The sequence below is a fragment of the Pomacea canaliculata genome, linkage group LG3 (assembly GCF_003073045.1).
Source record: "Pomacea canaliculata isolate SZHN2017 linkage group LG3, ASM307304v1, whole genome shotgun sequence".
Taxonomy (NCBI): Eukaryota; Metazoa; Mollusca; class Gastropoda; order Architaenioglossa; family Ampullariidae; genus Pomacea; species Pomacea canaliculata.
In genome coordinates this window covers 37,976,273-38,002,772 of record NC_037592.1, presented here as the reverse complement: position 1 = coordinate 38,002,772, position 26,500 = coordinate 37,976,273, and the positions used below count along the sequence as shown (strand labels likewise).

The 26,500-nt window shown below is 45.2% G+C and overlaps 1 protein-coding gene across 1 annotated transcript in view; it reads right to left on the bottom strand.

The window, feature by feature from the left end:
* LOC112559663 (LIM domain only protein 7-like) overlaps positions 1–26,500 on the bottom strand; it is an 81,856-nt gene that overhangs the window by 41,665 nt on the left and 13,691 nt on the right. Inside the window, exon 4 of the mRNA XM_025230998.1 lies at positions 10,943–11,052. Coding sequence (XP_025086783.1) covers positions 10,943–11,052 — 110 coding nt within the window. The remainder of the gene's footprint in view (positions 1–10,942; positions 11,053–26,500) is intronic.

Genomic DNA, 26,500 nt, shown 5'->3' with positions numbered 1-26,500 from the left:
GGGTCGGCTTGCAGCATAAAGTAGTTACTAGTGTAAATGTTCCTCTAAACAAAACTGACGAGCCTACAGACGATTAATACGATTAAATGCGAGACCGCACGGCGCCATGGGACAAGCGGCAACAACTGTCCTCGCAATACCATAGCTGTCCTGAATGTAGTCAGCCATTTTGCTACAAACCAGCCTATCCTATCTGTACCCTGCAGTCAGCTATTTCTCATGTGTCTGTGTTTTCTGTCTGCGCTCTTGTCGGATGCATTCGACCCGACATCACACCTCTAAGACCGTGACCAACTGACATTTTATGTCCCGTGCTATCTTAATCACTGCCGGAGGCCTCGACAGCAGCTAGTGTGTCAGGGTTAGGGGTTCGAGAAGGGGTGTAGGGGTGTGAACGATCTTCAATCTACACGCTTACCTCCAGGCGATTCTAACTTCGCCTGGCGATCAAAGAATAAAAACTCGATCTTGCTGATTACATTAAGCAATTTATAGCAGGCCGAGTGGGATCGGCAACATCCCTTCTCCCCCCAGCAAAATAGCAACAGTCTCACGGAGGTAAGCCTTAGTACAAAAAGTGCAATGTCGCTGATCTCTTTCACCTGACATTGTAATAAGAAGTCTTTTGCCAAAAGTTCTCTCTTAATATTTGAGTAGACCAGACAGGAAGTCACCCTGGGTGTGCAATGGTAACCAATGGGTTCGAGCGATTAAATGACTTTCAAGGGTTACTAACAAGTTATTTTCTTCTCTCTGCACGGACAATGAAGAGCAGAAGGTTACAGAAGTAAAGAAAAAAAGTTTTGCAGATATCACAGGGTCTCTTTGACATAGTTTGTGAAGATGATGATGGTGGTGGTGGTGGTGGTGGTGGCTAACCAGAAAAGCAGACGTTGAAAAAGGACCACAGAGTTCATGTATCCTATTTAAGACTATTTTCACTATCTGCATTTATTGTTTCCTGAGTGAAGTCCATCAGTGCAACCAATGTTGGTATTCCCAACTCCGCAGGCTGTCCACAAGCTAGCAGTGCAGACAGGTAGGTCATGTTGACTCGTTCACTGCTTAATGCACCAGACATGATTAGGCGGGTGTTCCAAGGTAAATCCAGACCACTAAATTCAACAATCGGGAAAACTCAACAGCCGGTTATAGTGCTACTGTCACCCACACCAAAGGCGCCATTGTAACAGCATTCATCAACCTGCACTTACTGTCTCCACTTCTGTCACAAATAAAAGAGACGTTGACTGTTTACCTTGCCACTGTGCTTTACTTTCACAATAAACAAGGAGTAGCTGCGCCAAAGGCAGCAAAATTATCAAGTCCAAGCTAGTCTCTTCACACAAAGTCTGTTTTCCCCCTGTCAGCAAAACAAAAGAGCTACAGTTCAAGAACTCGAACCTTGCCGTAGAAACGGATGCATGTTCGTCAAAGATACTGAATACTAATACTTTGTAGTATTATACTTTATTATAGTATATACTTTGTAATACTTTGTAGTATCTTTCGGTGGTTAGACTAGCAACAGTTGTTGTTTGTCTCTCTGTTGATCTCACCTCCCAACAGCTGCTGTCTAGTAGCAAGCACGGGTGATGTGTGGTTAGAACGAGAACTCAGACTAGTGGATGGAGCACCAACATCCGCGGTCGAAGTCGTTACCCACCTCAATACCCGTGTAACGAAGCGTACATCCTGAAACTGACCCAACTGTTGAAAGGATACACACGACCCCTTACCGGGTTGGAGGACAGCGCCTTCGTATTAAAAAAAAAAAAAATCGACTTGAGTGTTTCGAACAGGTGACTTCCTAACCACGGCCGAAAAGTCTTGGGGGACTACTCTTACATTTTTTTCCCCACAGAAAATGACAGGTGAATTACAAATATTTTCTCTTATCTGCTTTATCTCGTCGTTTGTCATTGCAAATTGCAGCAGAGACTCTTCCCAGGTGAGACCCAAGGAATGCAGGTAAATGCAGGTAAATGCGTGAATCGCGCAGTTCACCCAAGCTTAACGTGTCGCTGTTACAACATAAACGTGTTGAAGTATCGCCATACGTGCCCGTTAATTGGCCGCCGGGGAGGGGGAATATTCGCTGAAAGGCGGAGGTAAAGAGGCCGAGCTGTTCATACCGCCGAGGGTTACAGCAGACACGTAGACACTGCAAGTAGTAAAGTGTTGTCGTGCTGCACAGCGCCAGCAAGGCGCACAGATTTCTATATAACCCTGTGTTAAAATCAAATCATAAAATCAACCAGACGTAAAAAAATATATAAACCCTGGTGAGACAAAGTCTGCTACAAAAGATGAGGCCGTCCAAAAGGGTTTATGCATAGGGCTGGTGGACTGCCAACCAACGGCTGCACGACCTACTGTCACGCGCGGTGATCACGACACTAGATTTTGTCATTCCGCAGACTGAAGGAAGAAGTTTTATCCTGTTTACTAAGCATCATCCTCAGACGATTTTTTGTTTTTGTTTGCAAACTAAAATGTAAAGATAATCGCAAAGTCTTGCGGTCCTTGGAGAGTGTAGTTTGGGGGAACATACTAGTGGCCACCCTACCTAAAACAAAGTTTGTATTTTCCTTTCTCTCTTCTAGGCTTCGCTTTAATGAGGTGGATGGGTGAGGGTGGCAAAACTGGGGAGAGAACTCTTTAAGAAAGGTCATCACAACCACCCCTGCTGAAGTGTCAGTGATGAACTCTGACTAGTGGGATCCAATAACCACGTGGTACATAACCTCTGCTTACTGGTATTTTTTTTATTAGCTGTCATAAACCAGCCAGCCAGTGTGTGCATATGAATAACTGATACTATTTATAAACATAGGAATGTGTGTGAACATGTATGGATATAATTTTAATATCTCAATACCCCTAAGAGGGTGACAGAATAAAAAAATCTTGAATCTTGTCTCGTCCGTAATCTAACTTGAAGTAGGAAGTTTTTTTTTAATGTTGACAGCACACAACAGAATGCAGTCTATGCCCACCCAACCTTTGCCTGCAAAGCCCGAGTTTAATATGGAGGATCAGGTGAGCACAACTCAAAAGCTGTCAGGCTGGGTGATTCACAAGCTACACATCCACTGCAGTCCGTCGGGAGTAATGCCGGCTTTTGTCTGGCCTGCCTGTCCACCTCCACCCTTTCCCTTCACCTCGGGGTCACTAGCCGAGTCACTAGCTATTCAGCGCGTGACCTGAACGTTGCACGTGCAGAAAGTGGAAGGCAGAAAAGGAAGAGAAAACAGGAGGGAAAGGTCATTGGGGAGTGAGATGTTAGTGACCTCACTTCGAGGGTCAGCTTTATGTGAGGATGGTGTCCTTCTCGTATCCCTCACTGCCTTACCTTTGTAGGTTCTGGTACTCATTTCCGACAGCTGGTTCTACTGGACAAATGTTCTGGCAACGACACGGGCATCGAACCGCGGACGTGTATAGGTGAACTGCTGTCTGTCAGCTGAGACCAACAGCGATGAGCTTCCTAAGAGACTAAGCGTTGGTCTCGGCAGACAGACAGCAGTTCACAACCTAAACAATGAATGTGACTAAACTGGAAGTTTTGCATACACCAGCCTCGTTTTAGTAGCTAACTGGAAACAATCATGGACGTGTATTGAAGGACTGCTGTCTGTCTGCCGAGACTCACTCTTGGCCTCTTGCAAAGTGATCCGCTGTTAGTCTCGGCGAGCCGTAACAAAGAATGTGAATAAACCGGAAGCTATGTCGTCTAATGCCTCGTTTTAAAAGTTAACTGGAAAAATCGTCTGCAAGCAGTCCAGTAATGCAAGCTGGTGGCTCGAACTGACATGCCATAGAGCATAACCATCATCGCACACCGCCCTATCCTCTTTCATATTTTATCTCGTCTGCAACCACTCTCTGTCATGTCCCCGCCATATTATGATCTCGACGGGGCTGGCGAAATGATTGTCTCTTGTTGACAGTCCTTCCGATAAGGGTCTGGACTTGATGAATTGGCGCTAGAAATTCCACCGCGTGCCTCGGTTGCTCTAACCAGCGCGCGCCTGTTGGCGTAACCGCGTGATAACCTCCTTGTGTGTGGACCCTCGTCTCCGCCACTTTGTTCTACCCTCCAAACCAGCCACCATTCTCCAACCCTTGACAGCGAGTGTTTCGGACCCTTGAGTATCAGAGATGGGTACAGTTACATTAGCGGGTACAGCGTACCCACGGCGCCATAGTCACCACGACTTTTGAAATAATTCTGACACTTAGCACCAGCGTGAAGATAATCACACGGATAAGGCAAGCCTGTCTTTGGTGTATAATCAGTAATAAGGAAGAGCAGGGAAAAAAACCGGTATTAAGTAAGCTCGACATGTCCTCAGGCACGAACCAAGCTGTCATGCGATGGTGTTATTATACTAGGACAAGCACAGAGCCCATGATGTGTTAATATGTGTTGGGTAGCTCAATAAATAATTTCTTAATTGCAATAATAAGAAAATCCTGTAATTAAAGGGAGGAGGGAGAGATTAGGGTGGGGTGTGGGGACATGCTGATAGAAGTTTGACTTAAAACTGAATATGATGTGAAGTACCGAATGACTTGGACTACATTATCTCCAAGGCAAATGTCGACAGAGTGCACCATGCTGCATACAGGGCCAAGTATTAATCTGCTTGTTGTATGGAGGACCATGCAGGACCAAAAATTAATTTCTTGGTGTTGCACGTGTCCCGGCCTTTTACTACCCGCATACACAGTGCGTTGTCTCGCAAATTCAAAGAGAAGAGCAGTCCAATACCGAGGTTAAGGTGTGTATAAATGGAAAAAAGTTGACCGCACAGGTGAAAACCACCTGGGCCCATATATCCTGTCTCCTCGGAGACCACAATGAACCCAGGTTCATGGAGGTCACCTTTAAAAAAAGAAAGGTGGGGACAGTTATAGAGACAGTTATTATCCTCAGAAACTAGAGCGGTCCAGACAGTCCAAAAGGGACCGCCGGCTTTAATAACTTACAGGTGAACTGAGCCTAGCCAAGTTAGTTTGGAATCGTTGTTCAGATCCGTTTACCAATGTGATTAGATGGGTACACCTATGAGTAATTACTGTAATCGTTATCTACACATACTTTATTGCTAAAGAAAAAACGAAGAGCTTTTCTCAAGATATTCATGACACCCATTCTTAATCTTCTACGTGTTCAGCAGCGACCAAAGCTGTGTGGAATCTCTCCCTCTTGCTGTTGTTGGTTGACAAAGTAGAAGTAAAAGAGAAGAAAAAAGAAATCTCCCCACACACCTCCCTCCACTCTTCACATCCTCACCATGTTGCATGATCTCCCAACTAGCCGACCGCATCCATCTCCCCTGCCTGTTGCGTGTGTGGACCGCTTACCTCCCCCTCGGTCCGCAGACTGTCACGATACCTGTTTGTCGCCAGAGGCATCCACGACCAGCATTGCTAGGGATCAACCGTCAGAAACTCGACCCAACGCCTCCGTGAAACTCGAGACTAGGATGAAGTTTCTAGCCCATAATTAACACCCTCGAAAAAACCCAGTTTCATTTCTCTCAGGCATTTATTTTTATGGCTTCGCAGAGAGCTTCTGTCTACTGTTTAGAATTTTAGATGGTCTTTGCGGTTTAAGACTTCAAGATATATTGTGACTGTCCGTGTGTTTTGTGAAAACCTGAAATTTGATACCCATTCTTCACTGACTGAATATTCAAACAGTATTTAACTATTTTTTACTTTCCTTCGTTTCGTCTAATGGCTGTTCTGAAATGGGGACGACTCTACGGTACTTTCTCTCCTTCCTCGGTGTCTTCTTTGAAGAAGCAGTAGACTCTTATGTACTTGTAATTGTGTTTTAACTTCTGCGACAAACAGTAATTATAAGGGAAGGAAATTTGTCTTTATAAGCAGTATAAAGGAAAAGGTCATCACTCAATCAGTTGCAACACACACACAAACCATTTTTACAATCCCCATCACCAGGCATGCGGGACACCCGGAATCTCCATGCATCTTGAAAATTCAGGTTTACGAAGATGCACAATAGCTGGGCGATGAACTACACATTTCTTGCTCTCACTGTCAAGGTATTGTACTACGACTACTGAGCAGTAAAATTTGAAATTTAACTTGAGCACCTATCTGTGATTGAAGATACCCACGTAAATACGGTAAACATACATCACACAGCAAAGAGGTTTGCCGCTTGCGTACCCACGCCACCACCATCTTGAGCAAGTGACTGGACAGAGACAGCATCAACTCAACAGTGGCAGATCCGTTATTGGTTAAGGTATGGAAGGTCAGAGGTGAGTGTGGGGGTGGTGACTACAATTTTGATAATAACGATCCACCCAATTCATCGTTCGCCACTTTGGTCACAACGCCACCTGCGGCTGTCTCATCAAAGCCTTTGTCTTTTGAAGTTTGCTGTCCTTCATAACAGATCGGCGCTAACGTGTTTTCGTTAAGACCAAAGCAGGACCAGTTGATACTATGGGGGCCCGGCGGCACGTGTGATCAAAGCCCTCGGTGGCATCTTTTTTTTTTTTTTTGCTGCTGCTGCTGAGTGCGAGCATCGCGGCCCCGAGGACACGTAGAGAACGAGTCTCATGCAGTGGGCGGGGTGTGGAGGTAAGGTCAATGTGGGGGTGGAGGCAGGCTGGCCACACGCCAGAACAGACAGAACACAAAAAAAAACAGAGAGAGAGGGTGGGTGGGTGGAGTAACTCTGATGGGAACAGGACAGCGCAAAAGGAAAACCATGAAATGTTTTTGAAAAGACAAAAAGACAGGAAGTAGTGATGTAGGAGGATGGGATAATTTAATCTGAAAAGCGCTTGCATGTTGAGGTGAACAGAAGTCAGGTGCGCAGTTCGCCGTTAGCCATTAGATGGATGGTTGACCCTTAGCTGTCAACTAATCTAATATTGTGTAAACAAACACTGCGCACTTTCCTGTACTTTCAACCTGAGAAGATGTAGGGAGAAAACCCAAACCGCATCAAAAGAACCGTAAATGTCAAACTGTCACAATGTTTTATTTCCTCTTTAAAGAAGCCTTGACCAACATGGGTAAACAACAACAAAATTACACTCAATACACAGGCCTCAATGGGGGAGGTAAGGACCAGCGTCGGAAAGACGCATACCTGCGAATTTTCTTTCATCTGTTTCACAACCATTGGCGCACCTGAGGCAGGCCTTGCTTCTTTCCCCATAAAACTCGAACCAGCATGCTCGCACATCCCCCCCCCCACACCAACTCGCCTCCACCTTCCAGCCATCGGGTCTCTCTCCCTTACTGATGCGGTATAAGTCGGCGGAAAAGCATCCTAAAAAAAAAAAATGCTGATTGTAAGCTGATCATACATCTCCCTCCTGGCCTGCCACATAAATGTCGACGCACTGCGAGAGCACAGCTCAGGCTGGAGTCAGTACTACTCGAGCACGTGACAACGCGGTATCCGTCACGCCTGACTGCGCCAGCGGCAGGGCTGCAAAAGTTCTTCGCTCGGACCTTAACGAGTCTGAAATCTTTTCACGCGCCATTTGTCTCAACCATAAAGCCAGGTGAAAGTCGAGCACTGACATTTTTTTTGTTGTCCAAATGCCCTCCCCCCTCCCCCTATTCAGGACCCTGGACAGGTAACAAGAGACAACTTCGTGATCTGAGTCACCATTTCATTATGAAGTCGACTGGCAACGCAGCCCAAGGGAACAGTTAATGTTGGCCAGGACTAGGAAATAAAGCTGGATCGCAAGAAAATAAATGAAAGGGTCTCTGAAGAATGACCTTGCAAGACCCACGATGCGAGAGAGTGAAGGGATCGGGGAGAGAAACCTGTATCCAGCTCAACATTGGCTTCAGAAATATAGCGAGAAGAATAAAGCAGTTCAACACCCCTTCTATCTGGATTTGTGTGCAAAAATAAAACATCATATGCGAAGGATGTTCATGCCCTGATACCCAAATCAATGAATGTTTTGCCCGTTGTCTTTCTGAGTGGCTCTAACACACGCAATCAAACAAACAAAAATAAGAAAAACCAACCTCGGCTCCCCCACCCCCCACACATACATATTGTAAGAATGTCAAGAATTATACCTTCCATCATAGGAAACAATGTCCAAAATAATGTCCAAGGAATAGAATGTGAAATGTAAAGCACCTTCGTCCGGAATCCCTCCCACTGTCTCACCCACACAGGTCCACAGCATCAGCACAGAGGGGAGACAGAATATTCACGAGCAGTAACGAGACATGTCACGTGTCACACATTACTGATACACCGAGTGACTTCATTTATTTACTTTTTATACTTAGCACGTCAAGATGCTAACACGTCACATGACCTGACAGTCAATTAAAAAAAAAAAAAACACGCGGGAAGTTTTGAATCATCGATAACTCCTGACAACATTATCTGTAATCACACGTTTTGTAAGGGCCGATAATTTACACTTTGTGCTAGATTATCTGCCCATCTACATGAAGAAACTGGTACATGTACCCACAAAACAGCTGATGTCTGTACAGCGACACTGTTCTGCCGGGTACCATTCTTGCTGTAATAGCAGGACCTGCCCCTATGTAGGCAACACCATTCATACCTCCCATCCTGATTGCTCCCTTCAGGAATAAAAAAAAGAATGAATGAAAAAAAAAGAAAATCAAAGAGGCAGGTGTTTCTTTCCCAAGACCATAATTGACAAGCGACAAGTACCTGTCATTACTTTCGCTTTCGCACGTGACCAGTTTCTCCAAGGTATTAGGAAAGGTCACCACCTTCTTGTCGACTGCGGCGCAATGACACGCAGACGACAGCTTGCATGAAAATGGCGATGCATGCAGAAAGGCACATTCCTGGCATACCTGAGTAAAGAAGCGGGGCTCTTCAAAATTTAAGCTTGTGCAGGATTGCCCTAACACGCACGCAAATAAAGGTTTGTGCACCTGCAAAATACCTGCTGCCCTTTTCTCCCCTTAAATGACAGGTCTCGGAAACAACTCTAACAAGGGCTGATGGGATTATTGGGGCTGGTGGCACACATACGTGGCTGAACGTCAGCCCCTGTAATTTCCAGCGTATATAATTTATCACTCGCTTACAAAAAATCAACTTAATGCGCATGCTTGAAATGTTTAAGAAAAACAAGAGTTTTACTGCCAGGAACTGGTTCAGACTGAGCGAGGACAAGGCCAAGGAAAACCGACGTCCATTGTGAATAAAATCCCCACTTCAGAAAGAGGCCATTTCCACAAAATAGGAATTGCGCATTCGGGACAATGTCTACTCAGATTGTAGACACAATAAAAGTTTATTCAGACATATTTAGGTTTTTGTTTCTCCCGGTCTTTCACATCTGCTTCCTCGTGCTGGCCTTTCCTATAAAACTTTCTTCGACACGCGGTTTTCAAACTGTTGACATGGATCGTCCATCTTCAAAATACTAAGGCGCTCCGGCAGGTAACTGTAATAATCACGTGACACATCAAATCAATCGTCTGCTCCGAGCTTCTCGTTTTAGGTTCGAAAGGTACTATTATCTCTTTATCAACATATTTTTGTTTCCAAGACCAGCAGCCTTTTTTTCTGACCGACATCCGTTATCTCATCATTTGACACCGATTATCTCAAAGATTTAATTCTGCAGTCTTTCCCTGTTCCTTTACACAAAACAGATGTACATGCATATGCACCTGGAGCACTTGACTAACTGTTACCTACACTGTGTGCAAAGTCCGGTTACGACTGATGCAATCTGGTATCACCCAGCGAGTTCTTGACCCCGAGTGGTGTACCTTCGGTTAACTCTCCACTTTCGATTCTTTCAAGCCTCGTGTCCTGAAACGGTATCATGCATTCGCCTCAGCGATCAAGGTGGTCACGATTCACTGGTGTGAACAGCTGCAAGTGGCGGGGAGCTCAACATTGCATTCATTTCGGAAGTTTAAGTGGTCTGGCTTGTGCAGCTAAAATAGCGAGGTCTGGAGACACCAGGGGGTAGGTACACTCGCTGACCTCAAATCTTGAGCAACTTTGTATGTAGCACAAATGAACTATTTCTCACGCCTTCGTCTTCCTAACCAATCATTAACCAGCAACAGAATCTGCTGGGAACTGATGTGAAAATCAAATACCCCAAACTTCGAAATAGGTTGAGGGGTTGAGACTACTTGATTCGACCCTAGTGATCTTTCTATATTGCCTATTACTTGTGTCCGTCGCAATCCTCCTGTCTGAAGGCACATCACAACACCGCAAAATGGTGAAAATGGTTGAGAGATAATGAGGAAGGCGAGAAAAATAAGTCATGGCGACCAAGGACGAGACATGATAAAGCACGTGCTACACGAACCATCAACATCAAGGGCACAGATCCCTACTAGTGACATCGAGGCTCTGGAAATAGCGGAAAGGTGGACACGATCACATTACTACAGGCACATACAACTAGTCGAACATTTCCAAAATAGGAAGTTAATTTCATTTTCAAAAACTGGCTTATTGTAAAAGTTGTTGTTTGTTACAGGTGCAATAAAATCGCTTTTAAAGGGAAACTTCATTCTTCTTGCCCTATCGTTATTTTCAGTGTGATATTGTTAGGGAGAGGAGAGGAAGACAGATCTCTAAACATGGCGCTGGTTTCCATGTACCATGGCCTGCAATTGTTTCTACTGCTTTTAACATACTCGTGTCTTCGTTGGCTCAGTAGTACGTTAGTTTGTTCGTTTTTATGTTTTCTCCACCCAGTGTCTTCCAGGTATCGTAGACAAACACAAGCTTGATTTATTAATTTTTCACAAGACTTCTTGAGGCAGGTATCGTGTCTGGTAAACAAATAAAAAAAAAACTGTATCACTGGTAGAGACGCTAAAGTCATTGATACAGGCAGACAGCAGTCATGATTTGTATCCTTCAAAGATTTCTTTTTGCCCAACTTACTCTGCAATGGCGCGGTGTGACAAGTCCTCGAGGTCTGTGAGGTCAAACAGCTGAGTGTTGTTTAATCCGAAGTGCTCATTGCAAGCCTTCAAAAAGACATGGAGATTGTCCTGAAACAAATACAAATTGCTTTGTCTCAAACACTTTTGTTCCTTCAAAGACAATCTATAATCAATACAATCATACCAAACTGATGGACATACCCCACCCCACCCAAAAAAATTAGGATAAAACAAAACCGATTATAAATTACTGAAAACGAGTACATCATACGAAGTGAAGCGTGCAGGAAGAGGGATTAGGTAAACAAAGAATGGAGTTGAGGTGTGTGTTTTATGTCAAGCCAGCATCTATCAAGACAAAGCACCCGGCTCTGCAAACGGGTGCCACATACAGAGAACAGCATGCCCGAGACGAGATCTGAACCCAAGACAGTCCTCGCCATACTGATACCAAGCGTCAACGGTTGCACAAAACAATAGGGAGACAGAGGTCTCACGCCGTATATTTTTCGCCTTGTCTTACTGTTCATTTCCCAAGGTACTCTCAGAGATCCACCCTTGCTTTTGTACTGGAAGGACAAACATGTACGCATGTAGCTTAGGCAAAAGCTTAATAGTTGGCCTTACTAGGGGACATTTTCTATCATAAAGAAACTACACCTGCAATGTCCAAAAATAACTGATAGGTTATTCTCCTCAGTCCCTCAGTCTTCCTTCAAAGACTTTTCACTCAAAACATTATACATCTCATTTCACAAACTGGCCGTAACCGACGCTGGTGTCTCCCTCTCTTTGCTTGTGTTGACACTCTGCATTCCTCCCCATCCCCTTCTTCCTCACAGAGTCGTGGAACATTGTCCCGACCCTCGCCAGACTCTCGGCAACAAGACCACGCCAGGCCCGTATGCTGTCGTCAGCGTCAGTAACCGACGATGTCGTCGCGCTCAGTTGTTGCTGGCGTCGAAGCGGAGGAAGAGGAGGACAAAAGCATTCCCTGTCAAGTGGCGACTTGAGCTGTGCCTTGCACGTCCGCCGTAGACCGAGCCGCGGGTAGGTCGGGTGGTCGGTTGGAGTTGGACGCCGTGCCAGCAACAAAAGGCCACAGCGCGGCGACGTAGTCGTGGAGAAGACTGTGGAGGGTTACACGACACCGTGGACAGGATGTCGCCTGCACAGCGAGCACAAGTCAAGAGACTATGATAGACGAGGAGCACCAGCGGCTCCACCCGGACTCCACCCGCGAACGAGATTCCCGGGTAACTCACATCATAACCTCAAAGCGTCCTCCCCCCAACCTTTGCTCCCAGCCCCCACACCGGGCGTGTCTGCTGTCAAGCCTTCACACTGACGGACTAATACTTGAAGCGGGGAATATCGCTAAAATACCCGGTAATACCCACAGTCCTGAGTAAACAATGAAACCGAGGAGGGATTATGTCAAACGCTAGACAATAGCGCCGTTTAGACACTCGACTGTAGACCAGTGGAAGAGACTGGGGTTGTCAGACGACGCTGTAGCTATCGGATTCTTGGGTCACCTGCTTGTAGGTGTGACTCACTAACGACACAAGTGAACATAGGTACGCCAGTATCCATCCTTACTAAGGCTAGTCTGCGCCACACACACAAAAACCAAACCAAAACAAAAAAAGTTTCTACCAGCACCTAGCAAGGATAATAAACTCACGGCTGATCCACCCGTCTTTTCCGTTATACAGAACTCATGTTCAGTCACAAATTCTGCTTATAAACAGGCTGCCATCAGGGTGAGAATTTTTAGGTGAATGAATCGACACTTCAACATCCAGAAAAAAACAAAAAATATTTCGTACAAATGAACAAATCACAAGTGTACATATTCAGTTACACATGGGTTCAATCCCAGCAACAGTTCTCGCGACACGGATGGTGTGACAGTGATACCCGCAGCTAAATTCTCTCCCCTTCCATTCTGCATTTTATTGGTTGACACCACGTGACATACTGTCATATCTGCTGAGTGTCAAAAGCACATAAACCTGGGGCGTGCGTTCCTGTGGTATCCTGGAGATTACAGACACGAAACAAGAGAGGAATACCACTAATTCCGGGTGTCCGTGCGCGTGACGTACAGGTCAGAGGTCACTGTGATCAAATGGAAAGTGTACGTGGAGAAACGCTGGACAGCAGACATGTATCAAAGACCCCATTAACCACTGCCGTCTCGACTAAGCTGTTTACCCTGGTCCTTAAATGTATCGGATACCCAAGCCCACCCGGATCGCACGACAGTCGAAGACGTGCGAAAGTGGTCTTAACTCCTTATCCCCGGCCGTCCGTGTCACGCGACCGGCTGAAGAATAGCGCGAGCAGTTCCATAATTCAGTGACGATTAACCGGCCAGTCTAGCCACCAAAAACTCCTGCCACATAAAGCTAGAAGTCGTCTGGAAATAAACGGGTGGATAAGGAGAGTGACAACTAAACGGATAGCACGATTCGTATTTCCCTTCTGGTTGCTACCTGAATCACGGCGTCAGGCATCCAAATCATGTATATTTATGTCTGTGTATGGGGTGGGGTAAGAAACCAATCAGCCTCGTGCATGAGCGAGCAGATGCCCCGTTACAGCCTGCAACAAGGTTGTGTCCAGTAAGAGAGAAAGTTCGCAGTGAGGTCAGTCACAGTGGTGCCGGAAGTTGCATCCCTATAGGATGACACACCTCCATCCACACCAGCTACAGCTCACGAACAGATTCTATCGTTATCTTGGATCTTCAACCACCTCCAATTTACACTAGTCAGCTACCGGTACCATCAGAAGATAAGTGCTGCTTGTCTGACCCCCCTCGAAGTCCTTTTGTCGGGGGTCAAGTACCCGGGGGTCACACGCCGCCCTCTGCCGCAGTGACTACACAAGCGGGTTTCTTTTGTTTGTTTGTTAACAGAAAGGCAAACAGAAGGGTCACTACGGGTTACGAAAGACGCTCTGCACCAAGCCAATCAACAGTTCCCTTCAAACCCTCAACACTCCTTCACAAGGTTTCCTCTCAACTAGTCATCGCAGCAGCTGCTGTTGCTGGACGGAGGACCGGCTTGTATTTCCTCTTTGCCGGATGGTGTCTCTGTTGTCGAGACTGTCATCCTCGAATGCTGATCAACTCTTGACTGCTTGCACACGACTGTACTCCTTCACAGCCACAATCACAAGCAAATCGCCAGTGTCCTGTGAATTAATCTTTATGAAATTTGCCTTCTGAATCCCAACAAATTTATTTCATTTTCTTCGTTTAACGTGATTTTTTTTTTAATCACTCACTTCTATTTAAATTTCTGAATAAAATTCACATTCTAAATTATGTGAAGCGATGCACTGCAGACAATACCCGACACTATGCGATTTATCTGATATGTATTTTTAAAAGTGTATAAAACAGAAAATTTGCAGGAAGTTTAGTCCTAACCACACCCTCTTGTGAGTCAATACTGTGTTATGGTCAGGTGATCTCAATAATTTTCTACTGAAACCGTTCGAGTGTCATTTATTTATCTAGTCTACTCCCCTGAGCTAAAAGTTATGTTTCACGGACCGTCGTCTTTCACTCACCTCACAAATATTTCTGGATTATTATTCGGGCGCTCCAGGCAGGGTTTATTTATCTAAGAATAGGGCGATGTTTTATTTAATAGGCGTCCAGCCTTCTGTGAACTGAATTTCCCACGAACCTTCCCGGCCTCACATTCCACTGAACAATGATGGATTCTCAACACGCTTGTGTCTGTGAAGTATTTTAGTTTAGACGACAGGATATGTTTGTGAGAAACTCCATTAGAGTGTCAATGTCTTATGGACTATCGGTTGGAGTAGTGCAGTAATGGGTGTCTGTTGATCTTTACCAGGTAAGACCCAAAGTGAAACGAAACAGTCGAGGACGTACTGAAGGAGGAAGTAAGTCCACGTGACTGACGAGGACAGGCAAAACCAGTTTATGGTCGTACCAAGCAATAGCTCGATATTACATTAATAAAATGACTTCTTGTTGTTCCACCCTTTTAACTTTACATTTTAAATATTATTTTACTGATGTCACGGGTAGGTCGCTAGAGAAAAGGGTCAAACTGAGGCAAAACTAAAATAAACGCATTATTATTCACTGCTCTAAAGCTTGCACTAACTGTTAGTGAAATATATATATAAATTCTTTTCGTGATGAATGATCAATATAACAGAATTTTATTCTAACTATGCCAAACGCAGCCAGCAGGTTTTAAAAAAATATTTTGTGCCAGTTTTTCTTCACTTCCCCACTCCATGGCACTTCCCCGAAACGAAAAGTCTTGCTGACCCGCTGCCTTCTTTTGGGTCACAGGTCAGCGGGGTTAGAACAAGACCGGTATAACCTAACGCATATCTAAGGCGGTCAAGGTGCTTTAATCTTAGTATAAACACGCCTAGCAGTCGATGGCTTTATTATCTGCATAATCAGAGAAAAAGTGCTAAGTACGATAATAAAACACGATAATAAATGACGGTCTGTTAGCGGAAGTCAACGTTATCGAAAACAATGGTTTTTTTTTTCGGATTGTCGATGACTGCGAGGTAGATAACACCAAGTATGCGATCGACCGGCGCCACGCAAACGACAAACACGATATATCGGAACCTCCCGCGGTCAAGAAGGCATTTGCCGGAGATGTCATCCATGTTGGCAGGTGAGCTATGAAAGGAATGCCAGGAATGCGTTGAGACACGTGACAGCGAAACAGCACCTGTCGGTTCGTACCTGCTTTCGTCAATACTGATAACAAGGCAAGTGCAGTTCATGATTTCTAATATGCAACTATATGCGTTCCATCCTCCACCCACCACCATAACGACAGCCATCGCCGCTACTAATTATGTCTGATAGAAAAATTATCTGCGTACTTACCGTGTACAGTCAATCACACGCATGTATAGAAGAGAAAACCAAAACCAAACTCGGTCAAAGCAGACCTGCAGACACATATGGCGGCAACTTGATATCCACTACTGTCTTTCGCCTCTTCCCTCCCGCCCTACACACCATTTTCATCTTTTTACCCCAGGTACCCAGCCCCTGACTGAGCGAAATCTCCTAATAGAGGCAGCACCCCTCCCTCTCAAAGTCAACAACAAAACAACAAAGTCCACTGACGACCAGAAAGATTTCACGCTCCTATGCACACTACCAACCACAGAACAACCAAGGGCTGATACCCTAGAATCAAACGACCATTACCGCGGCGGCTTCCACCCAGGAGGTGCTCGGTTCGCGAAATCTTCATACTTCAGCGAGTATAATAGACTGAGACTTGCCAGCTCCCTACAGCACGTGCAACACAGTTCTGAAAGAATATCCCCGGCCAGCCATCAGTACTGGATGTCTAACCGCGACACATAAATGTCAACATTAAAGGGAGAGAACCTACTCAGTCGCGATTTCGTCCCTTTACAGACTGGAAGAAGAATAGCTGGAAGGATACAATGACCACACCGTATACGGATTATGCCACAAACAAGCGAGGGAATGCGGCGTGTCTTGGTTCTCTAATCTGGGTCTAATCGTGCGTTGGGAATGTTTTGGTAACTGTCGCTGGCTCGGCCCGCAAAGGTAGATGCGCCATGGCAACTGTTCACCTCAGTAACTCCAAATCGGCTTTCACGCGTGGCTGCCGCCTTGTCTTCCTACCTCCATTCCCACAGGTCGTGAGATGGATCGAAAATGGCACGTGACAGTTCCTGAGGCATTCAGTCCTCGGTCAACCGTATAGTTGTTGCTCGGCTGCCAAGCTATAAAAGTTGTGGTTATGTGGAGCCAAGCTATTCGATCCCGTCCTGCCATTCGGTGCGTGGGTGGACAGCATAACACGAATAAACCTGTCCTCACAAAGTGTTGCGTTCATTGTCAAGTGTGTATATACCCGTATCGCTTCCGGTATTGGCGATGCTTTGGTCTGTTGGCGGACAGTTACCACCTAGTCTGACCTGAACAATGGGTGGTCGATGTCTGGTGAGGTCTGTGCAGATGATGGTCTTTGTCTCTGTCAGGCTGACCTCGTTTCTGTCTTGCCTGTCTACAGTCCCAAGTTTTGACATTCTGTCAACCAGCTCATTCCATCAACAACAATGTGAGCATGAATCTGTATCCCCTGGATGGCTCGCAGACGATTTTTTTTCAAGTAACTCCTAGAACGAGGCTATCGAGAGAACAGCTACAGTTTGTGAATGACGACAATGGCTATGTCAGCAGAATCTGCGAGAACAACAACAACAACAACAACAACAACAACAAAAACAGCCTGGAGGTGGTTTATACTGCTGAGTGGAAGGACGCCATTGTGCAATTGTCAAATGTTTCGGTGGGGATTTGTTTTTTTTCGCTTTCGTGGCAGGAATATCGAAGAGCGAGTGGCGAGCGGCTCTCATTTATCATATAGGCCGTTGAGACAAAAGTTTAAATGCACTGAGAGCCAAGATTTGTTTGAAGCTGTTCTGCTGCTCGAAGATCATTACATCAGAACAGTCGAATGGCCTTTCAGGCGCGGGAATAAAGAGAAAACAGGACATCGCTACCCCTCTTCTCTCACCCGTGCACCGCACCTCTGATGTTGAGTACATGAAGTGTAATGTGTTAATGATCAGCACCTGTTAATGGAGGAAAATACCAGTTATGTCAACATCAACTTTCCTGCTCACTCACCCATTTTCTTTTATGTCCTGATCTACAACCTACCCCCCTACATAAGCAATCCCACTTAAGTGTTCGGTTATTGTACTCCCGCTACGCCTACCCGTCTTTCCCGAGGGCCCTTGAGCTGCTGATGCTGTACGAGCACCCGAGTGCAAGTCACCTGGAAACTTCCAGCAAATATTTGCTTGGGTCCTCCTTCTCTCTATAAGCTGTGCGATCACCGACATAACCAAAAGACTGCTGCACGACAAATATTGAAACACCCTGAACAAGAGATGGAAAGTCAGAGTACACAGGTGGCTGGAGAGAGTGGGCTTGGGTGTGCGATTCAAAGCGGTTCACTGACCCATGGTGTAGCGACCGAATCGGTGAATGCGGAAACAACCTAATTCCACACCCTACCCACTCTTTCCAACACACAAAAAGTTCTACTGTCCTTGAAGGTTCCTAAAAACATATATTCTTTGGGCCAAAGTCAGAGTAAGTGTGTTACCTCCTACGAGTAATTTGAACTGAACTGAACTCTGCTGTGAAGAAAAATGAGTAGCAATAAAAGGTACATACGATACTTTTATTTTTGGCATGATGACTTAGTCATCCATAGCCACGTGACAGTGTGCTGTGAAAAATACCGCAAACACAGCACAAGCGGCGGGCTTCTATTAGCCTCCTCCCATCCAAACCGAGACGGGAGCCGTTTAATAAACACGGCAGCTTTGACAGGTCCGCCAGGTGTCTGGACAAAATGGCTGGTAACATGTATCCCCATGGACAGCTGGGTGCACTGGTAAGACCACCATCACGGGGAAAGTTACAAGACTTTTCTGTCATCTTTACCTGAAAGATACATTAATCACCGTTTTCTAGTACGACGCCATTTTGTTTACGAGAGATGGTGTTGTAAGTAAACACACCTGCACAAACAAGGGTTTAAAAATAGTACCATTTGAACAGTGTTTGATTTCTGTTCTCGTAAGTTGGAAAGGGATAGGGTCAGGGTCAGAAAAATTTGGTTCAGCTGGTCTTTTAATCGTAAATACATATTTACAAATGCGACAATCGCTCAATTGTATCACAAGAAAGAAACTCCATTCTCTAGAAACGGATTTACAATCCAAGTCATCTGCAGTCTTGGTCAGTCGTGGAAAGCACTTCAAGACAACATGCATCGTAGTGTCACGATCACAATGCATGTCTATTCTCTATTCAATGTTCAGAATGTCCTGTCTACTCTATATGATGCCGAGGATGTCTGTTAAATACATTAACTGGGTTGTGTATAATCTTTAACAATGTTGATGGATGGCTATTAAAAATATTTAACCCTCAGAAACTAAGACCAGGTCTGTAGAGGTTCATGTATTGTTGCTGCTGTCATCACTAAAAGGTTGAGCGCGATCGCTGTCGGTGTCCTGAATGTTGGTCGTTAAACTGCTGGTATCCTGGGGTTGCAGATCGGGCAGTAAAATGTCGAACCAGAGCACAGTGATGAAAAGCGATTTGAAAAATACTGACACGACAGGGGGAGAGGTTACAAGGAGTAACATGCAGTTTCCATGTACCTAGTGCATACCTCGGTATGGCAATCGCTATGGAGGAAGTTGTCAAAGCAACGATCAGTCCATGAAAACTAGAAGAATGCTTATGCAAAACTAAGTGAACCTCCTTTAGCAGGAGTTTTCTTAGATTTTTTAAAACAAATATTCGCCCACAAAGGAAGCCAGTATTTTGCATCTCACCTGTTCAAAGGTAGGACACAACCAGAACAAGTCTGTTTATATCGTTCCTATGTCTGTCGCAAATCAGGGGGGCGGCAGTTGGCCAAACTGTTCAGTATCGCAGCATCACTCACCATTTTTTCTCGACAAATCGGACCACCTCGGCTAACACTGCTCCAGCATCTCTCGACATTTTACCTGTTCAATAAGTCCGCCCACGTCATGCGGTACAGTCAATCTGTTTTCTTTCGCGAAAGAGTAAACATGGCGACTTTAATGAACGGACCTGACAACGCGTTTCTTACTGTAAGTAAACGATTCACCTCAACCCGAAATTAGGACCGGAAGTGATTCACGTCGGTAACAATCATTTTAGCCCAAACTGCCATTTTCCTTGCCTTTCACTTAAAAAAAAAAATAAATAAAAAGAAGAAAAATCGAAAGTAAAATACATTATCTAATAAGGTATTTCACAGGTAGTGTGTCTAAATATCTATGTATCATATATAGATGCCCAATAATTTCTTATCTGATAAGGTATTTCTCAGGTAGTGTGTCTACATACCAGTGTATCATACAATACAATATCATACAATAGATGCTCAATACATCTGCTGATACGAGAGTCTGCACCTGTGAGGGTACTATCGTCCCAAAGCACTAGACTAAATGTTTACAGGAAGATATAAAATAAAGGTGGGGGCAGATGAATGGACACTACACAGGACAGGTGGGGGACGGCAGACAATGCCAACGAAAGGAGGAAAACACTCACCTAAGCTGCCTGCCTTGCTGTGAGGGGAAAGTACCTGTGTGCTACCTGGTCATCGATCGGGTGAAGATTACACCGCTGCACCCAGTGTAACAGCGTCTCCAGAAAATGGCGGCGGCAGCCAAGCAACACGTAACACCTTGTGCTCAGTGGAAAATAAAGTTCACTTCCGTTTATCAAGCTCTACCTGTCCGGTAATTCTAAGTTAGGTGACAGTGTTACCCACGACAATTGTTTACAGCGACTCGGGTCTCGGGTTATTTCCCTTCGCAAACACACTTGCCCTCGTAAGCCCCGCCCTCAGGGCAGGCCAGGTATCGAACTACACGGTGGCTCCAGCTTGCACGCTCACCTTCAGACTTGTGTTTCGTCACGCGCGCGACACCTCCGCGTCTCCGAGAAGCGTCTGCCAGCGAACAGATTAATTGTGCCTACCTACAGTAATGCGATGTACCAGACCGGTGGCTTCGAGACCCACAGAAGCTGATATAAAGCTGAATCAATAATACGGATTTTTTTTTTTTACCAGCAGCTTCAAAATCACACAATGAGGTACAAAAAATAAAAATAATCAATGTGTTACCTGGCTTGTCACACAGACAAAAGAATGGCGTCTTCCTCTGACAGGAAAAACCCAGGTGGAACTTGTGCACCGAGCAATACCTGCTCTACCGGTGTGTTTGGCGCAGTGTTGTGACACGAGGTCGACTGTGTTGCACACCTCACTCTCAGGTAATGGAGTCGGTGCTTCATGGATGGTCGGAGCAATGACAGGCGCGCGCACACCGTCCCCAAGCGCGGAATCACAAGGAGGCTGTCACCCCTAGCTCCCTACTGCTCCATGCTAGGGTATCGATCCGGTCGCCGTAACCCACGAGTTTCCGCCAATTTGCTACAACCCCTGTTTACAACACGCAAGGACTTGGGGCTTCAGCTGCCCCTTATCCACGTCCGGTGGTGCAGCGCTTGTCACCTGCATAAAAGGTGTGCGTGTGTGTGTGTGGTTGGTGTGTGTGTGTGGGTCACCTGCAATCTCGTGGCATCTGTTTACAGAATCAGCTGCTTCCCCCTCCCTGTCAAACAACATTAATTGGTAGTTCAGCTCCCCAATCCCCTTTATAACAGTCTATCATTTGTCTATTGACTGAGACCTGTCATTGGGAGGGGGAGGAAGCAGATGGATAGAAGTGGCAGCTGACAGGGCCCGTCCCTCGAGCCTATTTTGGTAGTGAGCAGGTCTTGCACAAAATGACCAGTCCAGACTTTGATGTTCGTTTTTCCTCAGGCCACCGCAGCATCGACTACCCTCCAAGGTACCTCGAAGGACAGTCTTCAACAAAGAGTATTCCCGGGGCACATGGCCAAAGAAGACTTGTCAGTGTTGGTCTCCATTCCATATGCGCTCTATAACAAAAGTACACCAAAACAGGGCACCACAGCCAAAATAGTTGGGGAGGGGGGAAGAGAGAGAGAGGACCAAGTCATGTGATCTGCTGTGATCTGTTTCAGAGACAGCAAGCATGAAAATTAGGGATTCTTATAAAACAAAAGAGGTTCAGAAATCCCTGCGACAGAAAAGCAGCAATAACGAGTTTTTGGGTTTGTTTTTTTTTTTCTTCTTAACTTCATGGAGTTTGTTAAATGCCTTCACTTTCTGCCGGCATCCTACACTGCCTCAGAAGCTTTGACGGTGATGCTGGAAAAAAAATCACGTGGTCCGAAAAACGTGATCCGAACCCCTGACACGTCCGTTTCTGTTGTGATACCAGTCCACCCCTGATTCCCTATCATTCCTAAGAATAACTGACCAGTTAAATGGACACGAAAGTGCTTCTTCCAGGTAATTTTGTACTGTGGGGAAGACATCGGAAGAAGGAGGTGGGGGAGGATACTGTATTACTCGGAGCAAACTCTCACCTCACGAGCCTTGTGAACAGGAGAAAAGCATGTTTGTCCCGAAATGAAAGCTGAACCAATGACCTGACAATCCCAACACCTTTTCAAAGTGCAGTGTCTGCTCGCTACGATATAAACCCAAGCCAGCGGAACGTGCTTTAATAGGTCTGAACAGGATACTCGCCTGCTACTTACAACTCCAAAGAAAACTGAATTTTAGCCAGGAAGGTGTGTGGGGCATAGTAACCTGTAACTTTATCGCCACACCTGCTATCCTGGACGACTTTAGTACCTGGCTGCACGTGACGGACGCTGCAGCAGTGCTTTAGGGTCGCGCATGCGCTGTCACCCATAGTTCTTAGAAACCTAGAGTTACCAAACTGCGTTCACAGTTAAGAGACACCTGGCACATCTTGGCGACAGTCAAGCCTTGATTGCGGCCACAGCTTTAGTAGTAACTGAAAGTGTACACTGGATAGAAATCTACTGGGTTTGGAGGTAGCTGGTGGGTGGGGATGAGGAGGTGAAGGAAAAGGTGGAAATTGTGGGAGAGAAACAAGAGATGACGAAGGCGGGTTCCCATGGATTTGTCAACGAGAATGCACATCTGCCAAATTCCGCCTACAAAATTCCTGAAAGACATTAAACTTTGAAAAGCATGCGGACATAAGAAGTCGAGAACAAAGTTACCAAGATTAAGGACTACAGATGTACATGAAAAAAAAAGTCAGGAAAATGAGCACAACCGCGAACAAAAACAGATGCCAAACAGAAGAAGACATTTTAGTGAGGTCAGAGCGATTCACATTGTGTGGTCCTGTCCCACTCATAAATGGCAGTGGGACAATCCTGCCTCTGTTCATTGCTCCCTTCAGCGCGCAGTAGGAATGAGACAAGCTGGGCCTTGAGTCTTTCAATTTGTCTCCGAGTGAAAAATTGTTTGTTCTCAAGGCATCTACACCGCGGATAATATCTAAATACAATGCACATACAGTAAAGTGCACAATATCATAACAAACATTGTAGTTGCTACGAACCGCTGGCGGAAACGACTGTCACTTTAGGTCGTTACACGTGACAGCACTACAAAAATCGCTGTACCCCTAACCCACCCCACACCCACACTCTCTGTACATCAGCACCCCTCTAATGCAAGGTAACTAAGGTGAATAATCCCTGCAGCCCCAGGTGAAATTCTCTCCCTCCGCCATCTCTTTCCCCCTCAGCAGCATTTTACTGACTGGCATGTGGACTCGAATAGACAGGTAACAGAGCCAACCGTTCACGTCGGAACGACCTGTCAGAGGTCCGACAGCGGCAGGCCAGGTATGCTGCCATCTCCCATCATGCACGCGCACAACGACACGCCCACCCGTTCCTTGCTCCCTTTACCACCCTGCCTGTGCACCAGCCATTTTCTCCATAAATCTTCTTCCTCACCCTATCTCAACAGTTGTTAACTTTGTCCATCAGTTATGGCATACTGAAATATATCTATATACACCTGTCGTTATATGGCATATAGAAATATACCTATATACAACTGTCGTTATAAAATTGTGGGCAACAACTAAAAATTGTTTCATGGCCAGTCGAGGCTGTCTTCTTTATTCTTTAACTTGCAAACATTAGTCTCCCTTGGTAATCCGCACACCTCATATCATAAACGAGAATATGCTAGTGGAAAACCACCACCTGACTCTCAACAGGATGTCGACTTCACGAGACTGTTTCTCCAGCGCCTTCAACCAGAAAGCAACTTGCAGGTTTAATAATAATAATAGTATCTAGCGCTCTGCCACAACATTAATGCCATGCTCTGCGCACTATTGGAAGTACACCACCAACATAAACGATAAAAAAATTGCACAACAAATGAAATAAAAGAAGACAATGGAACCATAACCAGACAGAAACTCATGTGGCCCAAAACTCCAGATGTTTCTTGAATACAAGAACCTTTGAAAACTCTGCTGGATGCCGATGGCATATACAGGAGGACGGTCCAACAAGATGCTCACTGGGCAAACATGCTTTCACTAAGATTGTCCTGAAAAGGAAAGGAGGCGAGTGTCTGCAGAAATGCGGAGATGCATTCTTGAAGTCCAGTAAGTATTAAGTTCAGAGAATTAAGGAGCAGAGCCTTAAAACAATAATAAATCCCGGAAGCAAAGTGTAGGAACGAGGACAGGACGCCAGTGGATTACAGAGACAAGGTTTGCAGGATCTTTGTGAGCTTGAAGTCGTGCTGCACAGTTTTGGAATTGTTGGAGTCTGTTCAGGAGATAGGACAGCCGAACATAATCGCAAGTCGAGTCTTCATAAAACAAAAGTACAGACGAGGATGTGGACAGCCTGAGTGGAAAGATATCGAGGGTTGGGGCTGATATTTCGTATCGCAAAACATGCAGTTCTGCAGACAGCACAGACTTGTCGAGAGAGACAGGCATCACAGTAAAACCAAAATACTATAAACAGTGGGGCGGCTAAGCAAGATTAGACCATCAATCGTGTCAAGGGCTGGTGACGGATTTTAAAAGGTGAATTACCTGCCCCTTATCCAGCCAACACAAAATGGCATTTACTGCCTTCACCAAGGCTGTTTCTGTGCTGTGAAAAAGCGGTAAGCAGACAGACTGAGGAATAAGAATATTAGACTCGATGAACCCTTTTTTCAGGGTTACCTTTTTCTAGCAATTTAGGGTACTTCAAATAAGAACGGTAATTTTTCAGATCATTTGTATCAAGGGAAAGGGTTCTCGAAAAAGGTTTAACCACGGTAGTTTTGAAGGAGGTAGGGGTGATGTCAAACTTTTGATTGATAATGTCAGAGACGGTTGATACATAAAAGAGACGGTTGGGCAGAAATTTATAACGCATAATGTAGTGAGTTTGGACGTATGAACAAAGCCCTTCACATCATTCAAAAATAGTGGTTAAAACGAGGAAATAATACTGTCGGGCTAAACCCGAATATCGGTAACTTTTACAACAAAATAATCTCAGAAAAGCTGATATAGCTGACTAGATGAATAAACAGGTGGAAGAGAGGAGGAGTAGGCAATAGTCTGTCAGACGACCACAGACCTTAACTTGTCGGAGGAATCACAAGAGGGAGATCTCATGTCGTAAAAACATGGGTTTGGATTTCAGAACCAATTTTTTCACAATGCATAATTCTGGTAATGGACAAAAACGCGCGTGCACACACACACACAGACCACTTGTTACACATATGAATAAAAGAAAAAATATATTCTCCCAAGGATTAGACGGTGTGGATTCTTATTGTCAAAGTTTTCAAAACTATCCAATAAAAATGTAAATGGCTGCGCCCATCCGTGCCTCGCAGCCAATTTTATGCAGTCTTTTTCCTGCTGGGCGAGGGCGGTGTGTAAGGGGCTGAGCTCAGGACAGGGCTGTGCGGGTTGTGTCCCCCTATTTACTCAGCTACAACAGCCAGGGAGGCCGCGGTGCTGTGGCATGCCAAGACAGCATCCAAGCAAAACCAAAGACGCATTTTAAAAAAAACCAAGCCTGTTATAGCCAGGAAGAAGGGTGTAGCAGGTTTTCGACAATGAATGTGACAAAGGCTAGCCGTAAATGGAAACTTGACATGAAGAATGTGCTGTCTTGCAAATTTCTTTCTCCAAACTTGTCCCTGTGACTGCTGCAGTCTATGCTTCAATGGAAAGTTACTGTTTTGTTGTGAGGACGGGGTCTTTTCCTTTAGCGTTTGTGCACAAATTCAAGTCGCTAAAGTCGCCCCCTCTCTCTCTCTGTCACACCACACTCCGGGTAAATCAGTCATCATCAGCACCTACGACTACTGAACAGTTTTTAATACAATCTCTCCAAAATTTATCATTTTATTCATATTCAGTTCGAGTCACATTTAAAAAAAGCCAGTCCAGGCTGTCTTCCTTACTCTATAGCCCGTAACAAACAAAGATCAAAGTAGTCTCCTTTGGTGCTCCGCCCACCTTAACGAATCGACAGAAGACTGCACGACTGGAATTCCCATCCTACACCCGTAAATATAGTCAATTACTTTTGTAAATATTAATAAAAGTAATGTTTAAATGAATAAAACTCTTTACTATACTGCGGTGTAGTGAATCCACAACAGCCCTTTCAGAGAAGCCGTAGGTCTGTATCCTTTAATTAGATGCATAAACGTGATAATATTTTTTTAATATTTAAAAATATTATTTTTGCATAGCTCTAAATGGCAGAGGGTCGTAAGATGGTTGGTTGGTTGGTTGGTTTATTGAGTAGGAAAGTGCTTCAACTTTGCGGCGATTTCGCACTATGGGGGGGGGGAGATGGAGGGAACAGAGTACCCAGCAAAAATCCCCGACGCCCAGCCCTGCGAACAGATGTCCCATACAGAGAGTGTCCCGAGACGAGATCTGAACCCTTAGTCGCTAACTGCAGTGGTGACAAGCGAATGTTTTAACTACTACACTATCGGGCGAC